Raw genomic sequence first — 12,127 nt, 5'->3', positions numbered from 1 at the left:
AGTCTTGTTTAATGCAGATGACTAAAGGGAAGTGTTCCTTCGTAGAGAGAATAGATTTTTAACTTTTTGTTTTGAAGCAGACATTGATAACATTCTATAACTCTGGAACACTTTTTTTATTTTAACTGGCTGTTTTTTTTTTTTTGCAGGGGTTTCTCCCAATCTAAACTAATCATTTTCTGCACTTGTATATTTGCATTGTTCGTTGATTGATTGATAAAGTAAATGACTGACTTAATGCATTGTAGTCTGGATAAAAGATTAGCCCATGTTTAAGCTAAGTAAACACTTCTGCTTTAAAATCGCTCAATCCAAATCTTTATGTGAACAATTTTTTAAAATATATATTTAAACATTTTTCTGTTTCAACTTTTTGTGTAAAAATGGTTTACCTTTTAAATTACCATATTTGTTTTAAAACAAAAAAAAAGCACATCCTCGTATGTTGTGTTTTACATTTGTTTCATTTACTTTAATAAAGCACAGTAATGTATATCAAGAAACTACTACAAAACAGTGCTTCTTTTACTTTAACACAGTTTAGGGTTTTCTTTTTTTATCATTTAAACATGTCACCTTGAACAGCTTTCTACTACCCCCCTTAAATTATTTGTTGTCTCTTTGATTTGCCACCAACACTCTCTTCAGACTGGGATGATAACAACAAGATGTTTAAACCAGTTCTCCTGTTACAGAGATTAGGGAACTCTTTCAAAGAAATCCACTTGCACTGAATCATGATTTCCTGCTTTAGATGGAACGGATCTTCTTCTTCTCAAAGAAAAGGACATGCTTGTTCACTATGTAAAGACAATAAAACAAACAAGAAAACTGAGTCAATGGATAAACCCTCCAGTACAGATCATTTATGATATCTTGAGAGAGAGCGAGCAAGAGAGAGATGTAAAGGAAATTAGTTGCCTGAAAACACCTTAATTCACCTCCAATTACTTTATTCCCATTTTCTCCCTAATTATGTTCCCTCACAGCAGCAATCCATACAACAGCTGAGATGAACAGAGGGTCAGTTGGGTGTCCCCTAATCCCACAACCAAGCCAAGAGAAACCATCTCTGCCATATTTGCCTCCCTAACCTGAGGAAGCACCAGAGCCAATGCTTTCTGTAGAATTCCCAGTGACGATCTGCACTCCCCTGACTGTACGACTCACCCTGAACACCACATGTCCATGTCTTTACCAGGGTAGCTCCCCATGAGCAGGGATTACTGATGTTCAATCAGTCCGTTGTTCCCTGACCTTCTCCATCACCCATACCCCCACCTGCCTCACCTTTGGGGTCGTGTTTCCTCAACACCAGCTTCTCGCGCAGCCTGTTCCTCTTAGTGTTAAAGCAGTACCCCGTCCCGGCCGCACTCATCATCTGGACCAGAAGTGTCCTGAAACAGGCACAGCACACTGTCAGACCAGCTCTGCAAATCATCCCACTGCATCTCTGCAGAGGTTCCCAACCTGTTCAACTGCTGCACAATATTACTTTTAATAATAAGGGACCATCCAAGGCACATGTTATTATTAATAAGTATGTGTTCATAATAAAAATAAATATTAATAACAATACTTACTTTGATTTGCTCTTGGCCACTGTTTTTCACATGAAAGAAAAAAGAAAAATATTTTTTTGGCTTCATAAATGCACTTGTGATCAAAAAGAAACTGCAATATTGTGTCTCTGTTACATTAGTGTGTCATTAGGCCTGCATTTAATTACAGTATACAGTCCTTCTACAAGATCAATAAAGAAATGCACAAACATGATAGACAAATATAATCCAAATGCATATCTCTAGGGTAACCTGTTGAAAAAATGTAATGTTCCTAGGCTATTCCATTTAAATGCAACAGTTGTTACATAGAATGAGTCACCCGTATCAGATTCTAAGACTTGTTGATTAAACATCTGTGTTCAAATAGAACCATTATCACAAAAATCATGGGCTTGCCATTAGTCTGAGTTTGACGAATCTGTAATAAATGTACCGTTGTCGCTAAATGTCCCTTAATTCTTTGTATCATCTAGTTTCCTTCCCCAATTTAATTCCTAATATCATATTGTATGATTTCCTGTTGTCTCTGCTTAGATCATTATTTACCCTGCCTATACAGTAATAATAAATGAAAAATATATTTGACAAACATTTTGACAAAGTTATTTCAATGTCTTTTAATTTGAGTCTTTATTGGAATTGAAAATAACAATTAATGCATACCCCTTTTAACTGCAATTAAAGACCAAGTCAAAGCCAATATGGTTTCTTCGTATCTAGCTTTGTGTAAAATATCCAACTATTCAGACCGCAAATGAAGGAAGATAAGAAAAACAAGACACTGTATAAACAATTAGTTTAACAAATAAATAATGGTTTACCCTTGGTCCGTTTTGAAAAGGGGCACTGTTTTATTTGTTTGCAAGTTGAATTCTATGACCCAAGTCCAAGCAAATAATTAAGAGTTAGTCAAGTACATCAATCCTTCACTTCACCTTAGCGCTAAGGGATGTGATCATAAGTAAAGATTGACGTAGGCTATCACTTTATTTAACACAACTGTCAGTTTGTGAAGTTAAAGGTCGCGTCTGTGCTATGTTGCTAAATGATGTACCCTCTTGCTTGGAGCTTGATGAAATTAAATGATTGTGGGATTGTTTACTTTACAAATGATTATTACATATTTGTTAAAATCTCATACACATAAATGACTTTTGAAAGACTGTCAAAGACAGGGGTTGGGTTGAAAACAAACCTTCCATAACACTGCCAATATTATCTTTTCCTCACAGAAATAAAAAAACGAAGAAACTGGAGATAGAAACACCTGGGAACCAAGCATCTTTTATCACCAGCTCTGTTATCTAGTCCATTGAAACTGATAGTGACTTTCAACAAGGAGATGCACATGTGCGACAATTTACACAAATGTTTGTTATTTTTGTCCCGTGCCAATTCCAGTAGTCTGCGTTTCAAAATAATAGTAACAGTACCGCATTTAATTGTGTAATTTAATTGTTTAATACGTGTACCTCTGGGGGTACTTCTAATAATGGCCGCAGGGGCTATGCAGATGACACAAATGCCCAAATACATTTTTGCTTAGCAACTCAAAGTGAACCGCAGAGGGAAAGAAAAAAAAACAGAATCTATCGCGTTAGTACTTTCGATTGAGTGGATTTTCACTGTCATAGATGGTATTAGGGTGAGTGAAGCAGGCATCTGGAGATTCTGCCTATTGAGAGTGCTCTGTGCTGCTCAGAAACATTGTTGTTTTCAATCTTCCTGTTATCTTCCTGGATATTTTTTAGAAGTATAATATAACAAATAATAATCACGATACTCACTCTTTGACAGTTTTTAAGCATGGCTGCATTTTAGTAACAGCAATAGCAGCTGGCTGAATTTGTTTTCTGTGTTTATAGATGAAAAGGTAGCCATATCAGTCCAGAGATGATAGACAAAGAGAAGGGGATGTTGATGCCTTTTATTGGTCTAACAAATCAATCACTAATCACAAGCTTTCCAACCTCAAAGGTCTCTTCTTCAGGTGAAAGTAGGAAAGAGAGATTTCATGAGTCTTCCTCTCCTTTCTGAAATGCACAAACCCACTGCATTGAAAGAATCCATTCCCAACATAGAAGGCTTGTTGCTAGGGAGCTGACATCACCGCCTTGTGGCTTTTGCTAGTGCATTGCTACCACACATGAACACCTCGTTGGCTAAAATAAAAAATGCTTCAGCATAGATATTTAATTTGCTTTGTGTTATTGTGCAATGCGTGTGCATATAACAGTATGATATTAATGCTTTGTTTTTAATTGTTTTGTATATTTTAGTTTCTGATGTGCAGTACGATTATATATATATATATATAGAGGTTGGTAAGGGCAGAAAATCTGGATCTGGGTACCCGCCGTGAAAAATACCTGGATCTTTTTCAGGTAATTTAAAAAAATAATTAAAATTTTTTTTTTTTTACATATATTAATGTTTTAAGTGCACGATACATATTTAAATACTGCATAGCACGCATACATTTAGTCCCATCAGACCTGTAGACTTGTGTAAGCATTTTCAGTACTGGAAACACAGAAATATTAATAATAATAATAATAATAATAATAATAATAATAATAATAATAATAATAATAATAATAATAATGAATACCACCGCCATTGCTCATTTTTTGAAAAGATGCTGACATATGTGAATTTTGTTCATCGCGGTTTTCTTTTGTAACTTCTCCAATCACATGAAAATAATGTGTTATTTTCCTCATCTTGGTTTGACAAGTTTTTAAACTGTCTACAAACTAGTAGCCATCGCAATGGTAAGTTAGTAAAACTGGCGGGGTGTGGAATTTGTAGTTTTTAATGTGTGATTAACAGTGGGCAGTGGACACCAATAAATGAGTTTTTCTAGAGGCACGTGTGCACCTAAATTAAAATGTACATTTTGACCAAATTAGACCAAATTAGTGGCACTGTAGAGCCCTGTTGTGATGTTGTTTTGTTTCTGATTTAGTTCCTAAGAAGAACAGTCATCACAGTTATTAATATTTAGATGTACTTGCAGCTCGCTGTGTGTTTTTGTTTTCTGTAAAACACTGATATCCTGTCAGTTAAGAAAGGCCTAATGCGAAAGCTTGTTTTAACATTGTCTTTATTATGCCAACCAGAGACCTGCACTTACAACTGTATTGTCATATTTTTCACATTTTCTTTAAATTCTCAAATTAATAAACCAAAACCCGGATAGTAAAGAGACCCGGGTAGCGTCAGATAATTTAAAACCCAGGTATTACACTGGTTTTCAGGTACCCGTGCCGCCCTATATATATATATATACACACACACACACATACTGATGCACAATAAAAACACAACAGTAAGTTTTACAGCAATAGCTTATTGAGCTCAATTCATGTGATTTCATAAAAACGCAGGTGCTCGGTGTTTGATATTTCAGTTGAGTTAAAATTGCCAAAATCAGCTGATTAAGAATCTGTATAAATGGCCATTCGCAAAGACGTGATTTTAATTAACTCAAGAACAGAAAAGACATGACCATGCCCCATTGAGTAATGCAGATCGCCTGGTTGCTATCGGCAGGATTGAAGGCAGCCTGTCTGTGAGAGAAGTTGCCCGGAGAATGAGATGTTCTGCTTCAACAATCAACAGACTAATCCAGAGAAACCACAGAGTGCTAGAATTACAACTGCACAACTTCAAGAAAACAATGTCAAGGTCTTTCTGTGGCCAGCTTTTTCTCCTGACCTGAGTCCAATAAACATATGTGAGACCAAATCGCCAGTGCCATCTACAGGAGACAACTGTGACCAGCCAAACTTCGCCAGCTGGCTGCAGCTGCATAGGAAGAGTGGCGGAACATCCCACAGCAGTCTATCCAGAGGATGATCAGGTCTATGCATCAACGCTGCCAGGATTGTGTTAATGCTCAGGGAGGTCATACCCGATACTATCTTTTGTAATGTTTTCATTTTGACAGTGTGTTACGTTTCGTAATGAAAACTTATCATGATTCTTTGATATGCATTTCTGTTCACATTTTCTGTGATTTTGTTTCATATCTATGTTTAAAATATTTTATTAAATCTATCAGACTTAGAGTGTTGCGTTTCTTTTTGTGCAACAGTACCACATCAACACACCATATCTCACAAACAGTAGGGCATAGGAAGTTGAAAATCCATACGGTTGTTAAAGGAACCATGGGGACGCAAATGTCACATTTATTTATTTTTGTCACAGTTTATTTTTATTTATATATGTATGTGTATGCATATGTGTGCATTTATATATACAGTCAGCACTCGGACATACGACACTGAGATACACATCTGTCTCGTTTTGTCGTCCATGTATTAAGAAACAAATCGATTCCCATTTTATATATATATATATATATATGTAACAAATTTATGCACTAACCCGTCACACGTGATTTCTGACTCTGTCACCAGTTTTCTGATGCAAAGCCCATCTCTTCAATGTTACAATCTATTTGTTTATCCGCCACAGCCTGTGGTGCTGGAACAATTTTTAAAGTGGGAGTGCTGAAAGCCATTGACTAAAACTGTAACCCCTGTATATGATGGAAGCCATGCAAAGCCAGGGGGTGCTGCCGCACCCCCAGCACCCCTAGGTTTTTTTTGTGTTTTATTTTGTCGCATGCCAGTCTTTATTGTATTACACAGCGCTTCCTCCAATTTCACATGAAAATGCAGCAAAAACAAAGCGATCAAGACATGCTACGGTAATGTAAAACAGTTAAACAGTCTTGGATACTGATGCATTTTTTTTTTTTTTTAAATCTGTTATCTTTAGTTGCTTTTGTGCATTTTCATTTGCAAGTGAACTGTGACATTAGGGCCTTACTGAGCACTATGTTCTGCAATTCTGAATACTGAATTTGGATACTGTTTTAATTCTGTAAACTCTTGTTCTTTTTTTGCTAAACTGCATTGCCTTTTACATTTTATGCAGTTGTCTGCATGGCTAACATTTTGCTGTTGGGTCGTTAATGGGGAATTTTACATAATGCTACAATATGTATCGGATTTAAAAGTATGTACTGTATTACAGTCCACGTGTCATCTCTTTTTGGCAAGTGATATTTTCAGAATCACAATTTCTGAATTAAAATACTTATGTTAAATATAGTACTGTACAAACAAAACCAACTATAGTACATCTAACTGTAACCTGCTTATTTTAAAACACAGTCCTTTCAACTATTGATTTTTGACATTGTATCATGTTACACTTATAGTCAGGATTAACCATTTCGCGATTTCAGCGCTGACAGATTATCAAATTATTAATAATTATTAAAATTATTAAAGATTACTGAACAAATTATTTTGATCAAATTGTGAAATGGAAATTATCAAACAATTAAAGACCAAATAAGCTTTTAAAGCTGCTGCTCAATCTGTAGTTAATTGCGGGTGTTAAAAATGGGCATCAAGTGAAATACAAATGTTTTAATACATTTTTTTTTTTAATTTAATTGAATGAACATAAGAGCAGTAAATGATATTTATAAGATACAGATCATTGATTCATTATGTATGTATTTATTATTTATGGAAGAAGTTAACCCATTGAGACTGTGGCCTCACTTGCAAGGGGGTCAGAGTAAACAATTTAGGAGGATAATGACCCCAAACATTAAACTTCAAGCAAGTTTGCAAAAACGTTCAGAATATTCTCGTCTTGTTATTTAGACAATGCAGACCCGATCAGCACCAGACAGCGGCGCGCGTGTGCAATAAAGAATGAGAGCTTTTTGACGACAAAAAAAAAAAGCTTCTTAAATGTTTTTGTTTCTTAACACACAAGTCACTGGATTTGTTTCTGCAAGGCCTGCTGCTGCAGCATTTAGAATTGCACTGAATTCCCTTATGCACACAGAAGCACTTGCTTGACAAAAATGAAGCCTCGCACAGCCCCAGAAGCAGCACTGAATTCCCTTATGCACACAGAAGCACTTGCTTGACAAAAATGAAGCCTCGAACAGCCCCAGAAGCAGCACTGAATTCCCTTATGCACACAGAAGCACTTGCTTGACAAAAATGAAGCCTCGCACAGCCCCAGAAGTAGCAGCTACTGCTGTATGAAGAGAAAGCTTGTTTTCTTTGGGTAATTCAGATTTTTTTTTTTTTAGTCTATTATTAGTTTTATCTTTTGATATAGTAAACATTTAGCACCTCCTCAAGACACACATGTTCAGTTGTCTACAGCATCTGTAAACCTCACTGTACTGGACTATATGGCATCTTGTACTTGTGCTTAACTAATCCACACATTGCTGTATTCTACTACTGCTCTCAATCATAATTATATTTTCTGTATACTGTACTTGTTTTTACTCTTAAAGGTAACCATATTTCCATTTTGTTGAAATCGTTCTTATATATTTATTGTACTTACTACTTGCTCCTAATTAGATTTACTCTTATAACTGCTCAGTCGTAATCGCTCTTAAACGTAATTGTAGACTGTATTTTTTTTTTCTTTCATTTGAATTTGCTCTTTCCACAGATTTTATTGTATTTTATAACTGCTTGTATCTGCCATGTGATATTTTGTATTGTGACACTTTGTAACGACTGTAAGTAACCCTGGATATGGGCGTCTTCTAATAAACAAATAATAATAATAATAATAATAATAATAATAATAATAATAATAATAATAATAATAATACATTCAGTAGAGCAAAAATTGTACTTCAGCTGAAACCTCCACATATAAGGGGCACAGTTTGAAAAAAAGGTTGAAAACCGCTGATCTAAGGCATTCAGAACGTAAATGACTGCGCTGGATACAACTTGGGGATGTTCCTATACTCTCGACATGATAAAAACAAGTTACATATGACGTAGCTTTGAAATGGCCTTTATCGGAAAACTGTAAGTGGTGATAACTAAACTTGACTGCTCCCACATTCTTAAGTTGAAATATGGGTATTGTTTGGGGGTTCGTTAGGAATGTACTAGCACTATATCAGTACAATAAAATAAATGATTGAGTTGTACATTAAACGTTGCTATGTTATTAATTCTAACAGGGGTAGAAGATAGCAGCCGGTACAATGCAGATATTCAGCACAATAACGTATCCATCACACTACTAATCATGCTTACTAATTCATAATACAATTAACGTAAAGATCACTTTAACAGGTTTTTGTTGTGTTTTTTTTTTTTGTTGTTGTTGTTGTTGTTTTTGTAATCTGCTAGCTGTAATTGGATTTTGCTGTGTACTCACAGTTTACCGATGTCAGAAACATGTTTGCAGAAAAGGAGCCTCTTACATCAGAAGTCACATTGAGGACATGAAGCACAACAACTTCCTGGTTCAATACGCAACTACTACCGGTTAAAATTCAAGTTTTCAATCGTAGTTTTTTTTTTTTTTGTCCCAGTAGGCAGTACGAAACAGTAAAAGTGTTTAATCGTCCCGGTTTTAATATTTTGTATTCATATTTTTTATATACGTACAAAACTAGCAGTGTACTCAGCAAATTAACAGCATAGAAATGCATTTTGGGATTCATTGTTTAATAATTCAGGTTGTGTTTAATAATTAATTCTGTTTTCCATTGGGAGACCAGATTGATCAAACTAATTGAACAATTTAAATATAGGTTATTTTAATGTTTATTTAAATAGCCATACTCTCACTGTTATCTTTAGTTTTATTATTTGTATACGTCTGTATTGATTTATTTTTAATTATCACTTAGCAGACGCTTTTATCCAAAGCGATCTTACATGGACTAAGGGGTGAATGAACTATGCATCAAACTGCTGCTGCTGCTGCAGTCACTTAATAGGACCTCGGTTTTACGTCTCAGCCGAAGGACCGAGCACAGGGAGATAAAGTGACTTGCGCAGGGTCACACACAGGGAGTCGGGTGGTGAGATGGGATTGAACCTGGACCCAAGCCCTTTTCTTTAACCACTGGACCCCAAGTATCCTGTGTTGCTAGTGTGTTTTGGTAAACACAGACATTTTTTTTTTTAAATTACAGAAAATGTATAGTTAATTCATTACAATTGGCAATCTAAATTAGCAGGCGTCTGCGTCTCACCGGGAGACGGGAGATCACGCCATTATATCAGAAGTCTCCCGACAAAATCGGGAGACTTGGCAGGTGTGACTGAAACACGGCTCTTGATTACAGGTGAAGTATTGACTGCGAGGACAACTGGATTTATTTGGTGGAAGAAAATACAGTCAAATTGCAAACATACTACAGGTTTATTGAACGTCTTAGGCGTAGTCTTTTTCGTTCTTATAAACTAAACGTATTTGAGGTTACAGTTTTCTTGGCCCTATAAGAACTTCCTGGTCATCGCTATTGCGTTTTACTTAGTCTTCTGCATTGTAGGATCATTCTGACAAACCTGTAATGTACAGATGAACAGACTTTTTTTTTTTTTAAATACAAATAAAACAGTAGATCCAAGTTTTTTTTTTTGTTTGTTTGTTTTTTTTCCTGGCAGTAAAATAGCTACACCTAGACGTCAGTAACAACCAGGGAACTAAAACAAAAGGGATTTGAAGGAAGGGACCAGGGTGTAGAATAAAATGAGGAAGGAAGAAGGGATGAGGGAAATGAAACAGAAAAAGGGAAGCTAGAGAAGAGGGGCATGGCTGACAAGCTGCGTCAGAGCTAGACAGCTGGCAGGATATGGGCACTGTAGACGTCAACCAGACTAATTCAGTATCATTGAACCCTGCTGCCTCCCTCCCACACACACACGCACACACCTGATTCTGGCTCTATTCCACTCATCAACAAAAGAGCTATCTGAGCCTATTGCTCTGTTTTGCAATATGACAGGAACGTTGGCTGCAGGCTCATTTGGATATATTTAATTTTATTTTGGTGACAGTCAGTAACCGTTAGGACAGAAATCTTTTCTGTCACCAAAACCTTTTTTCAATTAAATTTAGTAATCGCCAATTATTTTCTTATTTTTATCCAATTTGACATATCCATTATTTATTTATTTATTTATTTATTTTTTTTTGACTCAGCTCACCGCTACCACTTCTGCGCTGTCTCCCTCGCCTCTTCTGCACGTGTGCGACAGGAGGCTTCGCAGACCACAGTCGGCTGTTATATATATATATATATATATTATATATATAGATATATATATATATATATATCTATATATATCTATATATATATATATATATTTTTTTTTTTTTTTTCCACACTGCAGATTTATGGTGCAGCAGAGCAATAGCGTCAGAAGATAACGCAGCTCTGGGCCGTTTACAGGCAAACCCACAGGCGCCCTGCCAGACTACAGGGGTCGCTGGTCTGCGGTGAGCCGAGGGCTCCCTGGATTAACGAGATTAATCGGTTACATCATTTTGCGTCACAGATTCAGAAGTGAGGGAAAAAAAAGCAAAAAAAAAACAACATTACTGAAATAATATAGTTCGTAGTTTGTCAGTGTGAGTGACTGTAGGATTAAAATGCTCTCTTGATTTAAAAGCTCTCTAGTATATATATATATATATATATATATATATATATATATATATATATATATATATATAGTATAGTCATAAAGAGATAGTAGGTAGTCGAAAAAAAAACGAAAGTACTCGATGTCGTCTCGAACGTCCATTGCACGCACTGGCAGGTAATCATATTAGTGACTGGACTAGTAGAAAAAGGAACTTTATAATTGGTATTGAAATATAACACCTTATTAAACCCATTGATAGCATTCACAGGACTGCGACTTGTGTTATAACAGTGTAATATAATTGTTATACTGTAATATGGAAGTCGAATGTGCAGGTGATAATAGCGAATATCAACATTCCAAAAACATTCAACGTTTACTTCGCAGCTAAGGGGGTTCCACCCCCAGTGCTAGAGGTTTTTCTTGAATTTGGGACTGAACTGTTTAAAAGTCAAATTTCTCACATGTCTCTAAAGGAAACCTAGGAAACACACACATATATATATATATGTGTGTGTATGTTTTGTCTTGTTGCTTGTGCTGTCACATAAGGGGGCCAGTTTTGCTTCATAAAGATGCTAGGATCACAAAGACAAGTCCTTCTGTGGTGTCAGTAATTCATTGTTAAAAACTGCAAGTGGTAACACCAATTGTGCGCTAGCCACTCACCTCATAAAATAACCACTACGGTTTAAAACCAACTATCCATTCATTCGCCCGAAAGGTGGAATTGAACCACTCTGTCGCTAGACAGCTACAGGTTTGAAGCCTGCACTCCAGACCACTGAAGCTCATCCGGGCATTGCATAAATGTTGTCTCTGGTTTATATATACTACAGTGAAATATTAATATCCTTGTTATGGTGACTAAATTGTTATTTGTGTAATTATTTATTTTTTTAAAATGAAACGTGATGCATCGCATCTTATTTAGAAATACTTAAATATTAATTTGTACTGACTATGTTATAAAGACATTATATTCTTTATGTTATTTAATTTCTTCTTCCTTCTTGGCTGTATGCAAATTAACTCGAACCGGATTGGCTAGCCATAAAACGGTAACGTTGTAAGAATCAGGATGCTGGACTGTTTTCG

At 35.8% G+C, this 12,127-nt stretch overlaps 1 protein-coding gene and 1 non-coding gene across 2 annotated transcripts; both read right to left on the bottom strand.

The window, feature by feature from the left end:
* Nucleotides 1-428: 428 nt before the first annotated feature.
* Nucleotides 429-8,896, bottom strand: LOC121317344 (39S ribosomal protein L33, mitochondrial). The gene is made up of 4 exons (XM_041253178.1): nucleotides 8,805-8,896; nucleotides 1,584-1,602; nucleotides 1,291-1,397; nucleotides 429-800 (listed from the first exon to the last, which is right to left on the bottom strand). Exons 1-4 carry the CDS (start codon nucleotides 8,824-8,826, stop codon nucleotides 751-753), a joined length of 198 nt encoding a protein of 65 aa, XP_041109112.1. The 5' UTR covers nucleotides 8,827-8,896; the 3' UTR covers nucleotides 429-750.
* Nucleotides 8,897-11,743: 2,847 nt separating this feature from the next.
* On the bottom strand, nucleotides 11,744-11,830 carry trnastop-uca. Its single transcript has one exon. It is a non-coding gene; the product is annotated as a tRNA-Sec (tRNA).
* Between the last annotated feature and the right edge of the window lie 297 nt (nucleotides 11,831-12,127).

The sequence above is a fragment of the Polyodon spathula genome, chromosome 6, assembly GCF_017654505.1.
Source record: "Polyodon spathula isolate WHYD16114869_AA chromosome 6, ASM1765450v1, whole genome shotgun sequence".
In the NCBI taxonomy this organism is placed as follows: domain Eukaryota; kingdom Metazoa; phylum Chordata; class Actinopteri; order Acipenseriformes; family Polyodontidae; genus Polyodon; species Polyodon spathula.
This window is presented reverse-complemented; position numbering and strand designations above follow the sequence as displayed.

Coding starts and splice junctions, on each gene's coding strand:
- LOC121317344 (XM_041253178.1), bottom strand. CDS start 8,826: ATGTTTCTGACATCGGTAAACT. Junction 801..1,290: donor GAGGAAACACGACCCCAAAG/GTGAGGCAGGTG, acceptor GTCTTTACATAG/TGAACAAGCATGTCCTTTTC.